Raw genomic sequence first — 18,823 nt, 5'->3', positions numbered from 1 at the left:
TTCTATTCCTTCCCCTTCGACCTACATTACAAAACACCAAGAGCAGAGACATTTGGAAAATTTTAATATAAAATAAGTTATAAATGAAGTATTTGTATTTACAAGGCCCCTTCTTAGATGTAACAAGTTGTTTCCAACCCAGTAGAATGATGTAAAGGCTGGCTTTAGATGATCACAGCCCAAGTATCACAAACCTGGATTTAAATAGAAAAAAGTTAGCTTAAATTGTTTTGTCTCAATATGTTATTAAAAGTTGTAATCAGTGATAACATTTACGCTGCAATTAGAATTCTGACATGAGATGACACCGAGTTAAGTTACAATTATGAAATAGTTTGGTGGTTTAGTTAGAAGCTGCTGACGAGTCCTGTTCTCAGGCTTTGCTGGACCCCAGTCTGAACTCAAAACAACTGCCTTTGAAACCAGCAGAAGCAATGCAGTCTTAAGCTAAGATCAAATCCTAGAGATGGGCTGATCAAATACCTTCACCCTCAGGAAACCAGTGACCAGAAAGATTATTCAAACTTCTCAGAGATGGCAGCTTTTATTGCCCAGCAAGGAGGTGAGGTCTCTTCAACACAGAACAAGATAAACAGGCATGTGCCATAGGGAGGTACAAACCATGCATGCTCACAACAATCAAAACTTGGAGACCCATTAATTCTAGCATGGTTTCCCCTAACAATCAGCACCAAAGTATAAAACTGGCTTCTGATTCCTTGACAGCTCAGCCTTACCACTATGCTAAGGAATCCTGTGTTTAATCTTGACTCTTCCTTGACAGCTCAGCCTCACCACTATGCTAAGGAATCCTATTTAACCTTGACAGGTAATATACTTGGTAATATACTTGGATTTCTGGTGGGTCTAGCACATTGCATCCCTATGACTACCCCTAACCACTCCTCACATCTCAAATTTTCCAAGGCCCTATGGCTATATATACCCACTTTCTGTAACCTACACCTATCTTCCTCATCCTCGCCATCTATGCTGAATCACCCTATAGCCTGACCTCACTGGATATTGAACCCAATGATCCATAGTTTCCCTATAAGTGAAACCAAGTAAGTGGCACACTGGAACTCTAGAGCATGCCAAATGATCTACCTTTCAAAACAGTAAACTCCGGCATAGGCTACTGAAATAATTTTGTCCTTTCCTGTTTAACCTTTGCAGTGACACCCTTCTTCTTTGCCCTCAGGGCCCAACAATGGTCTCCCTGCCCACCCAGGAGCCAGCACTGTCAATCATGTTCTATAACTGCTGATGCTTTTCACAGCGGTCTTTCCAAACTTCACCCTCCACTTGGCTTTGCTGCTACTCTGAGCTGCAGGGCACTGATGTCAGGTGAGCAGACAACTGCAGCTGGACACTCAGCAACTAGGCAATGCTTCATGTCCTCTTTAATTGTCCTACCCATTCCCTCTCATGCTTGGTCTGGAATTTTCACACACTCAAGGAGCTCCACACTCTAGCTCAGTTCCACTATACTCTGTGAATGGCTCAGTTGTTCAACTCACTGAGAAGGCAGAAGCCAAAGCTATCTGACATTATGCCCCTTCAACTCTCCTTCCTCTACTTCAACTCATTGCTCCAAACATTAGACCTACCTATGTGCCAAGGACTGGGAATAAAAATATGGTCCTTGCCTTTGAGAACAAGGATCTAAACAGGTAACTGCAGGAGTGCTACAGAGACAGCAGCAAGCAGAGTGGAAGCCCAAGAAGAATCTGCCAATTCTGCATGAGGGGTCAGGCTTCACTGATTATCTGGCATATAGCAGTGCTCAATAATATTTGTGCAAATGATCCCTGAGCTGAGTGGGAGGAGCCAAAGGCATTTCAGACAATAGCACAAGCAAGAGCATGGAGGCCTGAAAACACTTGCATATTTTAGAATCCACAAGCAGTTATAGATGGTTGGAGCAGAAAGGTGCATGTACCTGTAATCTATAGGAAGTAGTGACAGGTTTTATCTAAACTTCACCCACTGTATCTCCTTATACACAATCTGAGAAAAAGCCGTGTCCCTCTACCAAGGCCTGACTCTGGAGCTGAAAATAGCAGGGGTGCTAGAACCATTGAAACCTAGGCTCCAATACCAGATTTAGCTTTTCGTAGCAGTACCATTTAGCCAAATCTTATCACTTATCTGAATGTTTCCTGTTCCTTATTTCCTCACTTATCCACCCACTCCCACCACCTTGCCCTCCTTCTCAATTTACAAATGCACTCAAATGATCTTCCTTCTAAAAAGCCAAATTAGGACCTTTCTTTCTCTTTATGGCTAAATTTCTTGGAAAAACTAATAGTTACTGTTTCTACTTCTTGGCTCCCTACTCAAATTACTAAAACTGAAATCAGGTGGTAGCTACCTGACCCTTTGATTCCACCGAAATCATCTATATAAAGTCATCAATGTCTACCTCAATCCCTATGGTGAGTGGTGCTACCTATTCAACTCCTTCCTTTGGGAAATGTCCACACCTTCCACACTTCTGCAGCCTCTGTTCTTCCACCTCCACTTGTTCCCTTGAAGCCAAAATGTAGGCAATGCCCAAGAATACATCATTGGTCTTTTCTACAAGTCCTCCTTTGGCAGTGTCATCTCATGTACAACTTTTAGCAATCATACAGAAACAAGTGACTTCTAAAGCTATCCGTCACTCTCAGCTCCTAACTCCACCAAAACCTGAGTGTCTCACAGAAATCTCAAATCCAACATGTCCACAGTTGAACTCCGAAGTTCTCTGCACAAACTTTGTCTTCCACACATGGCCCCACCACTGCCTGGTTACCCAGCCTTAAAATCTCGCATCTTTGATTCCTCCACCCTGACATCTGCAGCTACAGAATTTCATCAATTCACTTCCTAAGCCTCTCACATCCACTCTACCCACACCATCACATCCATTCTACCCACACCAACCCCATTGTTACTGCTTAAGTTCAAGCCCTCTTCTCCCACAGAGCACTGGACAACCTTTTAAATGTTTCTGACTCAAGACATCTCACATATGCAGCTACTATATTAACTTTCTCATAAGATCATGCTTCTTCCCTCTCTCACAAACCCAAAGTTCCAGCTAAGCAGAATGTGATACTCTTCATATATGCTCCTCAATTTTCTGCCTCTCTACCTTTACTTTAGGTGAGGATCTTCTACTCATGCTCTTCCCTAGCCTTGCCATATCTACATGTCCAAATCCTATTCCACACTTCAAAGCCAAGGTTAAATGCCTCCCTTAGGAAGTTCATCCATAAATGAAATCATCTCCTCTGAACCCTCTTAGACCCTCCCCTGGTGGCTCTCCAAGGGCACTTACTACTTGCTTTCTGTATTCTCTTAATAGCCAATCCTAAACTTGAGATCTGGGAGAAAATGCATATTTTTGAATTTTAAAAAGTCCTTAATACATTTTTTCTAAAAGGCTGAGACCTGAATCTGTTTTATTTTTTTTACTATTTATTTTTATTTTTTTAATTTATTTATTTTTAGCACCTACGGCACTTAGTATTCCTAGGTGGTCTCCCATCCAAGTATTAACCAGGCCCAACCTGGCTTAGCTTCCGAGACAAGATCGGGCTTGTTCAGGGTGACATGGTCGTAGACCTTAATACATTTTTTTTTAATGAATGAGTAGAATTAAATAACTTACAGAAGAAACTTTATAAAAGTGAAATGTTGGCTGTGTTGCTGGGCAATATTGCTTAAAATAACAACTCCTATAGGAAAACTGCATTTGGAATAAGAGGGCCTTGAATCAACCATAAATGTCCAGTACGAAGTCAAGTTTTAGACTTCCCTAAGTGTAGAGTGCTCACAATCCCAAAGGTCTTGCTTGGGACCTGGAAGCTATATCCATAGGTTATTGTAAAAGGTACTGATCCCTACAGTAAGCTTAACGCTTCTAAACCAGGGTGGCTCTCTACCTACTTGTATGGTCCTACTCCCTCACACCTGAATTGTCACTTAGGGAAATTCTTGCTAAAGAGACAAGCTGGATGCTGCCCTGCTGTGTTTCCTATTCTGTATCCTTCTATGAAACTAATACCAGGATGGCCTAATTGGGTCTTATGAATATAAAATAATCAGCTTCATCGAAGACCACTGCTGCTAATCAAATAAGAGTAGTCAGTGCAACCAGGATCCCTATCAAGAACAATGCACTCTCCATGATCCTGTGCTGCCTGACTCTTCCTCTTTCAGGGAATAACTGGCCTTTTAGTTGAACTGAATCATTACTTTCACTTTTCTATTAAAGTAAAATCCTTAGAAAATAAACCACATTTTAAAATAATTTTTAAATAAACTGGTCCAAGCTATTTTTTACTAGGGCAGGAATAAAACCGAACACTGATCCAGTCTTACCACTGGTCCCATGAGAGGCTTACCAGACAGCTCATGAGAAGACTGGACTTTTCTTCTGTCCCTTCAGTGACTGAAAACTCAGGTATATGGGGACAGTGTGCACTGTGCTCATTCACACTGACCTCTAAACAGGCACGAAGTTTCTGCTCTGTCAACTCTGGGGACTAAAAAATAAAAAAGTTAAACCTCAACCTAATATTAGTTACCTCATAGTCAACAGGTTGAAAATCCTGATTCTTCATGATTGGCTTGCTGTGATGGCTTGATTCCATGGACCTTTAAATACGCTATTGAGCTCATAATAGTACTAAAAAGATCTCTTAACCAATCTCCATCTAACCGCCTCTCCAGAACAATGCTCTCCACTCCTGCTATAAAAAACATTGCCACTTACAGCACCAGGAGCACTCAGAGCCTCCTTTATACTCCTGCCTCTACCAGCCAACTGTATCCCTACCAAGAGCCAGCATTACTTGGTCCCAGATTTGCTTGTGCTAATTAAACTTGCTGCTGAAACTGAGGGTAATTTAAGTACACATTATGTAAACCAATGAAATAAAAGAACGAAAATAAAGTTGTTTGTTCGTGTGTGATAATAAGAGGACTGTTTAGAAAACACTCAAAAAAATGAGTTGCTTTAAAAAAAGCTGTTAAGTTAGATAAAAGATAGGGAGGAAAAATCCTAAAGTTGTACACTCAGCTTCTGAATGCGCTTTACAGAAACAAAACTGGAAACTCTAAACTATGCATTGTAAGAGGGGTTTACATAAAAAGACTAAGCTGCCCAATCAGGAGAGCCCCAATCAAGGACTGGCAAGCAAATCTGTATGTTCAAAACGTACTATCAATGTTTTATTTTTATAATTCGCCACTTTAACCAACTGACAAACTTTCAGTCCACATCATGTCAGATAAGAGGACTCCTTCTGTATTTTAAGATGACTGAAGCTTACAAATTCTGAATATAGGTGTCTTCATATATGGAAAATTTTTATGGAAGATCAGATACAAGAGCTTCCAATTCTAAACTAGGCTCTCTATAAAGATCTTAAGCAGTGGTACATTTATAAGTGTTTAACAAATAGCTATGGGAGGGGAGCAGGGAACACCCTGATTTGCAATGCTTAACAATTTCCATACTGTATATATTATTCTCACCATGGCTGATTTCAAACTACCAAGGTGAACTAAACATGAGCTAGGAAAAGATGTGCACAGTTGGCTCCAGCACACCACTGAAGCTTCTTAAAGAAAGTAGATATATGTGGAAAGAGGTGACTCAAAAATCTGTGTGTGGAACACTTACATGACATGGGATGTACAGGCCACACTGACACATGACCACACCGCCTGTTATTCTCAGGTTGTACCTAGAGGCAGAATCGGGATCCCAGAACTTCATGGCCAGCAGACCAGGATACGCAAATCTTTCCAGATAACAAATTGGGGAGGGGGACGGACATACCACCCACCTTGGAGTGGGACATGGGAACCAATAATGCTGAAAAGATTTGGAAAACTCTTACTTTGTACACACAGGACAGATGAGGGAGTTTGCTTCCCACTCAGCCAGTATGATGCTGAGACACTTTTCATCAAACTGCAAGCTCTTCTCATATTCACTGATAATGGACTGTTCTGCAAGGCAATGGACAGTATAAGTGCTTCACCGTGATTTACCTAGATTGCTGTTTTTAATGTCAAGCTTCACCTTCAAAGGCTTCATCCACGCAGAATAAAATACAGGCAAAATCACACTACCAGTCACTAGATATTTACTGCTATGGGACTTCCTTTTGTTGGATCCCTCCCCTCCTGTCTGTCCTCTCGTTATGAGCACAAGAGGTGAAGCAGTGAGGCTAAGGGACAAGGAGTAAACTTTCACACATCTCCAGAGGCCATAAAAGCAGAGATGTAGAGTGTCAGGGTCCCAGGGTGAGCTGGAAAAAGCTAATACTTATAGGGCATTTATTTCTAACTCCAGGCCTGCCCTGCTAAGTATAAAGCGATCCGTTCCCCAATGTCCATATATTTAGAATCTGTGTTGTTCAGAATCTTGTGTGTTCATTCATTCAACAAATACACAATGATACCTACTATGTGGTAGGCATGGGATACAAAGATGAAAAAGACTGGTCTCTGCTCTTGAGGAGCAGACTTTGACAGGGGTCAGCAAACCACAGCCCACAGGCAATATCCAGCCCACCTTCAGTTTTTTAAATAAAATTATACAGGAACATAGCCATGTTCATATATTTATGTATTGTCTATGGCCGTTCCCATACTACAACACCAGAACTGAGTATTTGCAAAGAGAAATGATGGACCATAAAGTCTAAAATATTTACTATCTGGCCCTTCAGAGAAAGTTTACCAAGCTCTGTTCCAGAGTATTCTTTATGACTGAGTATGGCAGAACACAGTAAATCCTTAACACTTTGTAGTTTTAAAATATAATCCAGAAGAAATATTTAGTAAGTCCTTTGCTTTGTGACTATGGTAGGTTTTATATGTGAGGGTGAAAGATGAATCCATAAAAAAGATAACTAAAAAAAAAAAAATCTACAGTCTAACGAGTCAATAATACCAATCATAACTAACACTTACATAGCGCTTACAATGTGCCAAATGCTATTTCAAGTCCTTTACATATGGTAATTTCTTCACTAATGTTAGCCTTATTTTAAAGATCAAGAAAGTAAAGCACAGGGAGATTAAATGCTTTCCCCAGTGCCACATAAGCTAAAGTGATAAAGCTGAAAAGTGAATTTTAGAAATTTGGCTCAAGGGTCCATGGTCTTGTATCCTCATAATAATAGCTATCATTTGTTGAAAGCTTTGTATATGCCAGGTCCTTCTCTAAGTCTTCTACACATATTATTTAAGCCTACAAACAAACTTATAGGCTAGGTCTATTATCTCTATTTTACAGATGATAAAAACTAAGCCTACTCAAAATACACCTATGTGAAATAAATAACTGAATTATATATAAGGTGCTAAATTATGTACTCTACAATACTATGGATGCCTCAGGGAGTGGATTTTCACAAGACCCTGGGGAGTCAGTAACTAATGGATGAGAGAGAAGGCACTTAACTTAGGTAGCACAAGAGATCTGATCATATACTATATCCTGCAAGGTGACAGGATTACTACTAATCTATTAATAGAGAGGTACTGTAGAATAGTAGAATAAACATGAGAACTTGATTTATAAAACTGATTTTGCCTCTCATCTCCACTGGCTGTGCATCCTGTGTAAGATACCAGTCTTTTCTGTCTCATACTACCTTGCAGAGTAGCCACAAGGAAAAAATAAGCATGGAAGGAGAATCAGAGCACAATGCCTAGCACACTGAAGATTCTTATTACTGGGAAGACAGACAGCCAAGACTTCAGAGTAAAAACAGAGACTTCTGGACACTTGACTGAAGATGGAAATAGAGGAGGGGTATTAAGAACTAAGTATGTTTAGAAAAAAGGTCAGCTTTAGAGTAGCTAGATATAGGCAGGAAGGCCCAATCCCAGAGTTCACCTTGGTCAATCAGCTCCTGTTGGATTTCCTCCAGCACAGCCAAGTCCATCGGCTGCTCTAACTGCAAAAGAAAGTAAAGTTATCAGAGGTCTGAAGTTATAATCAACTGACAAGCCTCACAATGATTCATACTTGGAGGCTAGCTTGAAGGTTTACCTGAGGAAATCAGTCCAGTCCTTCTGTAGACTATGATGACAATGAAGTGATGTGGTCATGCTGAGAAGTCATCAACAAATGACTAAACTACCCAGTAACAAAATAATGGCACTTAATTTGGGGGAGACCCTATAGAGCACAAGCTAAGTATATGGTTCTCCCAAAGCTATGTGGCCACTAGAAAGTTCCTAATCCCTGTAAACCTCAGACTGGGCTTCTGTAAAGTGGAAATAATACCTACCTGAGGTTATTGTGAGCTCTGACTGTGATTATATAACACAAACATTTGGCATACAATAGGACACACAGAAGGCACTGAATAAATGTATCATTATTATAGAAAGCCTTAATGTTTTCAAAGCAGTTTTCCACATTTTTCTTATAGTACTCACCATGCTGACATTATTGTTTTCATTTCATAAATGTGAAAACTAAAGGTCAAGAGGCAGAATGGAATTAAGAATCAATAACAAAACCAGGATCAGAATTTCACAGCTCCAGATTTCTAATCCAGTGACACATAGTAAATGGTTTCCTATTCACATTCAGCTCCCAATTCTGGCTGAGATCAGAATCAGAAAGCTCCTGGAGACCTTTTTAAAAAGAAAGTATTCCTAGCCCATGACTACTGAATCAAAACTTCCAGGGGTAGAGTCAAAGACTGAAATCACTTTCTTTTTAGTTTCACAAGGGATTATAATGCAAAGATACAGCAGGTGGACAGTCTGGTATTTGGGAATCATCACTCTAGAAGAGTCTAACGTTAAAGGTAGGAGAACCTGGGTTAAAGACTATTACAATCCTGATTGGGGGCTTAAGGGTTTGAAGACTTGGGGAAATTGGTAGAGAAAGGATACTTCGCATTCTTGATGCTATAGCACTCTCCCTAAAAACATGTATCCCAGCCTAACCTGAGCTAAGACTTCTGGACCGCCATCCATTGACTGTAAAGCATTCCACTCTTCTTCCATCACCTCTTGCACTAGAAGGGTGTTCTGAGTTCTCCCTGGCATATTGCCTCCAGCCTGGCGGTATTTGTTCAGGAGCCTATCCCGGCTGTTTCTCATTCTCTCCAGGCATCCCTTGGAAGAAGGAGAAAGATGGGGGTGAGGGAGGCAGGAAGGTTAGCAATTCCATTAAAAAAAAATTCTTAGATTAGTTGTTAAAACATTAACAGAAATTCATAGACAATTTCAACTGTAATCCTAACTATTGTTAATTTTGCATAGTCCCCTCCAGTCCTATCAACTTGTAGAAAGATAAAATTACGATGCTTTGTTCATGTATTTCCATATCACCATATTTCATGTTCTATCTTCAACACCAGGTTCCTTAATGTTTGGATAATAATAGCTCCGCATCCACTGTCCTATTACAGTATATTTAGATTGCCTCCAAATTCCTGCTTCTCTACGTAACATTATGGTAGCCGCTTCCTACACACAGTGTTTCTCAACTTGGAGCAAGTCTGTCCCCCAAGGAATATCTGGCAATATCTGGAAACATTTTTAGTTGTCATAGCTCTAGTTGTAGGGCAACCGGTATCCAGTGGGTAGAGGCTAAATAGTCTACAATGCACAGAACAGCCCCCCCACAACAAAGAATACCTTTTTCAAAACGTCAGTAGGAAGGTTGAGAAACCATAGTAGGAAGGTTGAGAAACTATGATGTCAACAGTCACTTCTGGCAACAGATTAACTTTCTACTTATGGGATTCCTGTAGACCAAGGCAATACTACTTACAGGAACCATGCTGAGTTCAGACTAGGTCAGACATGAGGTACAACTCTGCTAAGACTTAGTAACTGAGGATCTTCTGAATAGAGGCTCTCTCTTGACAAAAATAATTTTTCCCTCACATAAGGTACGTATACAGTAGACCAGTAGACAGAGAGCTTCTCTCGGTGACAACCTACGCAACAACAGCAGGTGCTGCCATTGCAGAATGCAGAGGAGTGTAAATGACCACACTTCAAATTTAAAACAAACCCAAATCCACAAATAAGGCTCCCGGAACTGGGCCAGCCCGAGCTAATCCCACACCCAGCGGTCCAGAAAATACGCGAGGCGGCCGGGCGGTGGCCAAGGCCCAGATGTACAAGCGGGAAGCCTGAGGCCCAGGTCTACTTCCACCAGCCAGGCGCTCCCGGTACCTGTCTCACTCGGCTGTGCTGAGGCGAAGGCACGGAGAAGTGCAGTTCCTGTGTGTGATGGCCCAGACCACACTTCTCAAACCCCACGCTCACCTGCCTAAAAGCCTCTTTCCAAGAAGGCGAACCCAACGGTTTGTACAGCGACTGGCGCTGAGATCCTGAGGGATCCGCCATCTCTCCGCAGTAGTCGCCGCCAGAAGGCCCCGCCCCTGGGGTGGCGCGCAGGACCCTGGGAGTTTTAGTTTGGGGGCGCAGATCGCACTACATGGCAGGGGATCCTGGAAAGTGTTATCTTACTGGCCACCCCAACACAGAAAAAGATTTGGGTAACCCAAGGCTGGGTGACTGAAATAATGACATTTGTGATGTTAACCCACGCTGGATTGAGAGAGGTAAGTCTTAAGGGAAGGTTTTGAACTCCTAGGTTTACCCAGGTGTAGGTGTCCAATAAGCTATCGGATACACAGGTGTCAGGTTCTCTCCCAGGTTCTAGACTTCACGCGGTACCAAAACTTTCTCTAAGCAGGCAATGGTCTGTTGACCTCGTCCTGCCCGCTTTGGCTTCAGAATAAATGTTTGGTGATCGGCTTTTCACTAGGGACGATGCCCCCCTGCCTGAGGTGCTGGCCTCACCTTCGCCCCGCCCCTAGCTCTAGCTCGTGCTTCCGGGCTGCCTGCTTGATGATTGGCAGAAGCTGTGGAGGGCTGGCCGCGGATTGGCTGAGCTCAGCGGCGGGCTGAGCAACTGCAGCGAAGAGAGCAGTTGGGACAAGATGGCGGCCGCCGAGGGACTGTCGGCAGACAGTGAGCTCTGGCAGACCTGGCTTCCTAACCACGTTGTGTTCTTGCGACTCCGGGAGGGACTGAAAAACCAGAGCCCAGCCAAGACCGAGAAACCAGCTTCTTCATCACTGCCTTCGTCACTGCCGCCGGTGCCGCAGTTGCTGACGAGAAACCTAGTCTTAGGCCTCGGCGGAGAACTCTTCTTGTGGGACCAACAAGACAGTTCTTTCTCAGTTGTTCGCCTTCGGGGCCTCAGCGGCGCGGGTGAAGAGCCCTTCCTTTCCCAGTACAAGGTACGGCCAAGCTAATCTTGTAAATGCCCCTCGGCTGGGATCTGAGCTAGTATTTTTTGTTGTTCCCTCCCCATTCTGGCAACTTTTCGTCTTCTGGTAGATGTGGTGCCCAAGTGTAAGCAGACATCCTTTCGGGGACGTCCAACTCCGAGTGGAAAAGTCTCTTCTTTCTTATTTTCATTATGCTATTGCATGGTCATATAACCTTTTGTAGCCTCTTTGCGTATTTCATTCCTTCAGCAAATGTTTATTGGTTCCTACACTGTGCCAGAAACAATTATAGGAACTCATGCTCTCAAGGTGCTTGAGGTTCTTGGGGCCTGAGAGGAAGAGAAGGACCACGGAATAATCAGCAACAGATCTATGATGCAAGTGCTCTGGAGAAAAACAAGGCAGGGTAAGGGGATAAGAGAGTTTGGGTGCAGTCGCTGTTTTTAGTAGGTTGTCCTAAGAAACCTCATTCATGACGTGACATTTATAAAACAATAGAGATAATTTTAACTTAGGTTTGTTATGAGCATCAAGTCAGGTAGTAGATTTGAAAGCACCAAGTTTCGATCCTGAAGTGGAGGAGGAATTCCCTGTTAATTCTTTTCCTTTTTAGAAAAGTAAGCCATTCCCAAAGTTGGAAGGGATTTTTGTTTTTGTTTTTTTTTGATAAGCCAACAACATGTGAAAATGGGTAAGATCAGAAAGTATTCCAGACTTGCTGTAATCAAACATTGCTTTATGGAAACATTTATTTGTAATAAACTGATTCTCTTAAAGATTAAAAATGTAAAGACTCGGTACCCATTCTAACACGTGACATCTGTTGTGTGTCGCTGATTCTTGATAATGAGAAATGATTTGAATTTTAAAAGGTGGTAGCTATATTTTTGTAGTTTTGAAAATAGGTCACAAGTCTACAATCTAAAGTTTCAGTTTACAAGAGTAATTATCAGATGCTCAGCACACCGTATTTCACTAGCATCCTACATTGCTGTGCAGCATTTAGCACAGTCATGGTTATATTATTCATACTTGTTTGTTTATTGTCTGCTTTTCTAAACATTAAGGCAGAAGCTGTCTGCCTTACTTTTTTTTTTTATTGTATTTCCAGCACTTCACCGACTGCCTGAAAAATATAAGCTCTCAGTAAATATTGGTGACTATCTGAATGACCATCAATCCTGCAGAGTATCAAAATCTCAGAGATAGGCAAGAAACCAGCTTAGCATGAGTTGCAACTTTAAACGTTAATGAAAGCATGAATAGTGACTTCAAAACAAAACAAACCCCTAAATCTTGTGATTATCGCAAGAGATTTAAGGTAATTGGATTGTATGTATAGCAGAAGAAAGGCAGCCTCTGATTTGAGAGAGACTGTCAAAATCAAATAGAAAATCAGGGGTTGAGAAGATAGGGAAAAGGAAAGAACCACTGACAGAAGAAAAAACAATTTGATTAGAATCAGCAGAGGACAGCTTAAAAAAAAAAAAAGTGTTATAGACATCAGTAACAATTAATAGAAATCTCGTATTCAGAACAGTCTTATCTAAAAATAAGCAATGTATTGGCAGTTTCATGGTTTATTACTGAAAGTAGAAAGAAATGAAAATGGGAACTCGACATGATCATGAGAAAAAAAATCAGAAGTACCAATAGCAGAAGTTAATTTTTTTTTTTTTTAGGGCATATGACACTGAGACAAACACTGTTACATATTAAATCTGTGTAGGTAAAGCACCATTTTACTTGTTGCAGAAGTTCTTGAAGCCATTCTCTATTTTATTGTACTATTTTTACATAACAGAAATTATGATTTATACTTCTGAGCTCCTCATTTGTTCACTAAAATATATCTTGAGAGTGAGTCAGCAATATGCTACATACTATGTTAAAGATACAGAGAGGAAAAACACAGATCCATAAATAATTCATATAGGTAATTCATAGTTGTGTATGATAAACAAGTAAAAGGATAATTAGAATGCAGGGTGATAAGAATTATAATAAAATTGTCCAGAGTGTGCTATAGGAGTGCAGATAAGATGCATTTATCCCTGGCCAGAAGATCAGGGATGTTTTCTTTGGAAGAAAGTATGTAGAAGCTGAGTCTCCAAGAATGTGTTAGCCTGCTAAAAAAAGGAAAATGAGGGACAGTTATGCAAAGACATAGAGGCATAACAAAACGTAATAATTATCCAGAAGTGCAAGTTGATCTGATTGGAGTATAAAGAGCAAGTGGGGAATGGTGGAGAGTTGAGATTGAAGCGGTAGGCTGGAACTTGATCATAAAAGGGAAGTTATGTGTAGTGTTTATCAAGGTAGGGAAATTTGATGCATTCTATATAACATGCTAATTAAAATGGTTAAAATATTTCTTTAGTTAATGGTCCAGGTGTTGGTAATTATCCAGAATGCTTCATTATCCTACAATTATGAGAAACTAAAGCAGTACTGTGCTTTCAAGTGACTGCCACATATATTTATATTAAAATTAACTATTTTGACCAGTTTGCTTTAATTTCAGAAACTGCTTTGCATAAATCCACCCCTGTTTGAAATCTATCAAGTCTTATTAAGTCCAACACAACATCATGTAGCACTTATAGGAATAAAAGGACTTATGGTATTAGAACTACCTAAAAGATGGGGGAAGAATTCTGAATTTGAAGGTGGAAAATCAACAGTGAATTGTAGGTAAGTTGTATTTCCATTTAGTGTTTATGTGTATAATTTGTAATACAAGCAGAAAATTGTTGAAGACCAATAGTTCTTAGAGTGTGTTTACTGTGAGGACTCCAGATGGTCTGCATATTGGTTTCCTGTGGTAGTAATGTTTATAGTATACATGTGATTATACTTTTATTCTGTCTGACCTATCACATTGCTCTCATTGGAATTCAGGCCATTTTTCAAGTAGGTAGAAATAAGATTTTTTAAAAGCGGCGAGCCAGACATTTTGCTCGTAAGTTCAGCTGAGTTTTGTTTTTCTATTACTTTCTTTTCCAACAAATCCAGAAAAGTGAGAGTCTGAAACATCTCCTGAAAAGAATATAAGGTAGAAACCCACCACCTTTAGCTCCATAATTTATAGGTTTGGTCCCCTTAAAATGTTTCCTTACTTCCAAAACAGGAATGATAATATCTGCCCTCGTAGTTTCTTTACCATGTTACTAAAAGGATCAAATAAGATACTATATCTAAAATCACTTGTAAAGTACAGTATAAAATACTCTACAATTCAGACAATATTTTAATTTTGATTCTTTGTCATCAAATGCTCTGAATGCTCTGATGCTTTGAATGCTCTCTCAGCAGGACTTAAGAGAGATACTTGAAGGAAAGAAGAGCAGAGAGTGTTAAAATAGATTTTCCTTTAGAAGGTTTTTCATCCAAGTTCTACAAAATGTTTTTGGAAAATTTTTGTCTTTATTTTAGTACCACTCCAATTGCTGAGAGATTTTTCACCAGTTCTACTTCTCTGACTCTAAAGCATGCTGCCTGGTATCCAAGTGAAATGCTAGATCCCCACATAGTGCTGTTAACATCAGACAACGTAATAAGGTAAATTTCATTTTTATGTCTTACAGCTTTGTGTGGGGGAGGTTCTGTTTCTGTTTGCCAGTTAATAGCTCAAGGTACCACTAAATGGGTCCTTGGATGTTGTGATGCTTTATCCGATGGACGTTGTAACATAATTCTCAATCATTTAAGAATGTCCTAACTTACATCCCTAATTACTGCTATTCCCTCTCAACTAGTCTTCCTGACTCTAGTCTCTCTTTTCCTAATCCGACCTATAAATACTATTAAAATAATCTATCTTTTCATTATATCTCTATTTTGGAGGTAATGTAGTATAGGGGAAAGAGACTATAATTAGGAATTGAGAGATTTGAATTCTTATCCCAATGCCCCTTCTGTTTTTGAGATCATTTTTTTAAAACAAACTCTGGCCAGTTTTATTAAAGAAAAAATTTATATGATTTACTTTTCACCAGTCTGTTCTAGCATGCTTCTTATGTTATCACAGTCACCTGGATCAATGATAGCCAGCGTGCATACTATAATATTTTCCACATGCTATGCCCAGTTCAGTATTATTGCCACTGTAATACTGGACACCAGTCTTGGCCAACATGGCATAGTACTCTATTTCAGATTTCCTCAGGGCCGGACCATTGTTGGCAAGGAAAACCAGTTTCTCTTCGCCTTATCTGATCATTTTCAGAGTTTGCTTATACCCTAGCACTACTTTCCGCATTTCATAACAAGTTGAAGTCTAGAGATGATCGACTCCAGCGACTTTTTCATCTTCTTCATAGCTACCATCTTTTTACCTTAGGTGCAAGATGGCCTTTAACCAAGAGTAGCTGTCCTGTCTTTGAGATCTTAAACTTCTTTTTAGGGGAACTTCAGTTTCCATTTTGTAAAATGAGCAAGTTTGATTTGATAATTTCTAAAGCCCCTTCCAAGTTTTGCACTCTGTGATTAAATGCTCTAATTCTACAGAGATTTCTGTTATCAGCTAACTTTCTGGATCTGTCTTATATAAAAAGTTTATGGAGAGACTCAAATAACTGAGATACAAATATCTACAGTTTTATTTTTCCTAATCAGTGGTTTTGACTGTGCTCTACCAGATCTTCCTTCTCTGCTGAATGCTTGATTCCTTAATGGCATCTTATGTAGTTCTCATAGCTTTCTAGTTACTTTTAGTTATAAAAACTTAATCTGTCCAGTTTTAAATCCTGATCTCAAATCTATTTCAAAACTATACCCTGGCCCTATCACAGGTCAGACCTTGAGGCATCTGAAATGAGTGGAGAGGGCATTATCTGCTCTCTGACTCTTCTTTCTGTCTCAGCATCTTGAGGTAGGGGTTGAAGTATCAGGAGAGGGGCTACCTCCTCCTTCCTCTGGGTCTAACTCCTTGATAATGAGAGTAGGGAGAGTGAGGTAGCTGAGGCAGACTTCTTACCTATCTGGTTGTTTGTCATTGATGGGGCCGGGGTGGTATATCCCTGATCCTGGTTTAATCTAGTTCCATCTGCTTCTGGTGGCCTCTGTTGATGTGGTAGTCTCTGCATAGATGGTGCGTGTATGTTTTCAGGGGTAGCGTTTAGCCTCCAGCTCCCTCCATCTTTGAGGAGCTCTGTTTCCCATTGGTTTTATCAGATATCTGTGCCCTGAACCCTCTCTAGATTGAGTAGCCCCAAACTTGGTGTCTCCTCCCTTCCCAACTTAACTGTTATGGTCTTTCATGTGGAGCTATGGTAACTGCTGAGGTCCTTTTTTCTGCCCTACAAGGGCCACAGAGAACTGAGCATACTATACATAGTCCTTTCTTATGCTACTCCAGCCTCCCTCCTTCAGAAATTTCCATATAAGAAGTAAATACTATATAGTGTTCACATGCCCCCAACTCTAGTATATGGCATGTCAGGTTCACCGAAGAATTCCCTTACCTTTGTGGTCTGTGGTTTTCTACAACACATCTGGCATTCAGCTCAGAAATAAGATACCCATCTCACCTTCTTATAGGCAACCCTAAATCTGGCTGTGTGTTTTTCTTAGAGCCTTTTCTGCCTATCCATTTGGCTTTGGAGTTGGGGATTAAAAAAGAAAGAGGGAATACCCTCCCATTACAAACATACTGTATGTATTCCTAAGGACTCAACACCCTCTCGTAGGCTTCCTTTTAATACATGCTGGAAAAGGAGATGGTGGGAGATAGCATATATATATCTTCCTCACTTAAGCCCTAAAGGACGTATCTGGCCTCAGTTATTAAAGATTCTTTTTAAGGTATGGGATATTCCCTTTTCCTGAGCTATGGACCCTGTTTACAATTTCAGGGCAATAACAAATTCCCACTCAGCGCCCTGTTGCATTTACTTTTTCTTTCACTGTTCCCAACTACAACGTATATCTAGTACTTATGTGTATTTTGAAGTTGTAGTGCTATAAGCAGCTAGGAAGGCCACATGAATGTATTCAGTTATATCAGATTTTCATTAAAAACGTTTGTCAAATAACATTTTATTGATAATGGAACAAACTAAGTTGAAAAATTCTTAGTGGGGCAGACAAAATAAGTGATTAATTTGATGAATACTTTACAAAGGACATTGGATTTTTAATAATAATATTACTGGCCTTTAGAAAATTCCTTCTCCTTTTAACGATAGCCATATATCCTGTGAAAATTTAAGTTATTTTCAATTAAAATGATTTTGGGGAAAAAAATGTTTTCAGTGTTATACTTGGGAAACAGGAATGACATATTGTCTTTATATAACAAAAACATGTATAGATTGCAGGCTAAATGTCACTCTGTTGGCCAGAATAGTGAGATATGGTTCCTTCTGTAATGAGATTTGGTGTATCACAGGCAGGGAAAGATGGGTATAATTGAAGGGAAGCTGGCAAACTTAGGGGCAGTAGTGAGATTACAAGATAAGGTAAGTATGGCTAAGGACTTAGGATGGAAGGAACAGGTGCAGTGGTATGGAGTAGGCTAATAAAGAATTTTAGTAAGGATAGAGAGTATTTCTTAAGGTCCCAAGAAAACTTTAATGTTAAAGAACAAATGAAGTAGGCGGCTTTGCCAGTAACAGCAAGATCTTTGGCAAAGAAATGGTTGTGATAACTGGTAGGAAAATTCTTAAGAACTGACTAGATGTAGAGGAATGGACAATCTTGGGAAATGAAGGAATTTTAAGTGCTGGCTTTCTTCTCTTTTGATTGCTAGAATTTACTCTCTACGTGAGCCCCAGACACCCATTAAGGTCATCATACTTTCAGAAGCAGAAGAGGAAAGTCTACTACTTAGTAAAGGGTAAGTTTGTATTTGTGTCATGACACATGTTTTTAAAGTTAGTTTATTGGGATTATAATGCAATTTTTCCAGAGATTGCAAGGTTTTCCAGAGGTGACTTTAGCTTGCTTTTGGTATTATGAGAAATAAGCAATGGGAGTAAGTAATAAGTTACAAATCTGAACGTCACTATAACTATTAGCTTGATATTTTTTCAAGAAAGTTCTAAAATGTGAGCGGCTGAAACTGAGTCCATGTCGTATCTTGAATAAGAGAATAAATATAACATTGTAAAAGTACAGAAAAAGTGAAAGGTAAGAGTGTTAGGCTTGAGGTCTACCCACTGTTCACTCAATGGGGATAGGCAAATTGCTGAACTTCCAGACCAGCATCTAATATCCCAGAACCTGGCATGGAATAGCAATTGCCCTTCTGATCCTTCTGTGACCCGGGTTTTTTTATGCTTTCTTACTCACTGCGGGGCAAATTCCTGGGTACTTTGACCAATAACAGAGTTCATTCTGAACTCACAGACCCCATTCCTCTGGCCTCCTGATCAATCTTTCTGTTGATTACCACACACAATCACCCACAGTATGTGCACACAGAGTGAAGCTTTTAATAGCAATATTTCTGTGTGTTCCATATAATTCTTTCATGTCTCCATGGTGGCCATATCTAATAGTCTTGTTTATTTTTGTTTTTCTTACCTTTTTTC

General features: G+C 40.1%; 2 protein-coding genes and 1 pseudogene across 6 annotated transcripts in view; 1 reads left to right on the top strand and 2 right to left on the bottom strand.

Annotated features, from left to right (window-relative positions):
- Positions 1 to 47: 47 nt before the first annotated feature.
- On the bottom strand, positions 48 to 10,444 carry RPAIN (RPA interacting protein). 3 transcript variants are annotated; one of them, XM_016133736.2, is made up of 7 exons: positions 10,315 to 10,444; positions 8,980 to 9,150; positions 7,913 to 7,973; positions 5,901 to 6,012; positions 5,681 to 5,744; positions 4,398 to 4,538; positions 48 to 194 (listed from the first exon to the last, which is right to left on the bottom strand). In XM_016133736.2, the coding sequence occupies exons 1-7, from the start codon at positions 10,393 to 10,395 to the stop codon at positions 165 to 167; spliced, it is 660 nt and encodes a 219-aa protein (XP_015989222.2). In that variant the 5' UTR covers positions 10,396 to 10,444; the 3' UTR covers positions 48 to 164. The 3 variants fall into 3 exon arrangements, with proteins under 3 accessions (XP_015989222.2, XP_015989223.2, XP_015989224.2); XM_016133737.2 differs by lacking the exons at positions 4,398 to 4,538; positions 5,681 to 5,744; XM_016133738.2 differs by lacking the exons at positions 48 to 194; positions 5,681 to 5,744 and having other exon boundaries at positions 4,392 to 4,538.
- Positions 10,445 to 10,470: 26 nt separating this feature from the next.
- NUP88 (nucleoporin 88) overlaps positions 10,471 to 18,823 on the top strand; it is a 30,705-nt gene continuing 22,352 nt past the window's right edge. Inside the window, exons 1-5 of one of the 3 annotated variants that reach the window (XM_036223043.1) lie at positions 10,471 to 10,613; positions 10,914 to 11,297; positions 13,813 to 13,982; positions 14,724 to 14,849; positions 18,040 to 18,126. In XM_036223043.1, coding sequence (XP_036078936.1) covers positions 10,575 to 10,613; positions 10,914 to 11,297; positions 13,813 to 13,982; positions 14,724 to 14,849; positions 18,040 to 18,126 — 806 coding nt within the window. In that variant the 5' untranslated portion in view covers positions 10,471 to 10,574. Of the gene's footprint in view, positions 10,614 to 10,819; positions 11,298 to 13,812; positions 13,983 to 14,723; positions 14,850 to 18,039; positions 18,127 to 18,823 lie in introns of all 3 variants that reach the window. The other 2 variants (XM_036223044.1, XM_036223045.1) reach the window with 2 other exon arrangements.
- On the bottom strand, positions 15,273 to 15,617 carry LOC107504497 (annotated as a pseudogene).

This window comes from Rousettus aegyptiacus, unplaced genomic scaffold (genome assembly GCF_014176215.1).
Source record: "Rousettus aegyptiacus isolate mRouAeg1 unplaced genomic scaffold, mRouAeg1.p scaffold_m13_p_6, whole genome shotgun sequence".
In the NCBI taxonomy this organism is placed as follows: domain Eukaryota; kingdom Metazoa; phylum Chordata; class Mammalia; order Chiroptera; family Pteropodidae; genus Rousettus; species Rousettus aegyptiacus.
The sequence above is the reverse complement of the archived record's forward strand: the minus strand, read 5'-3'. Positions and strand labels throughout refer to the sequence as shown.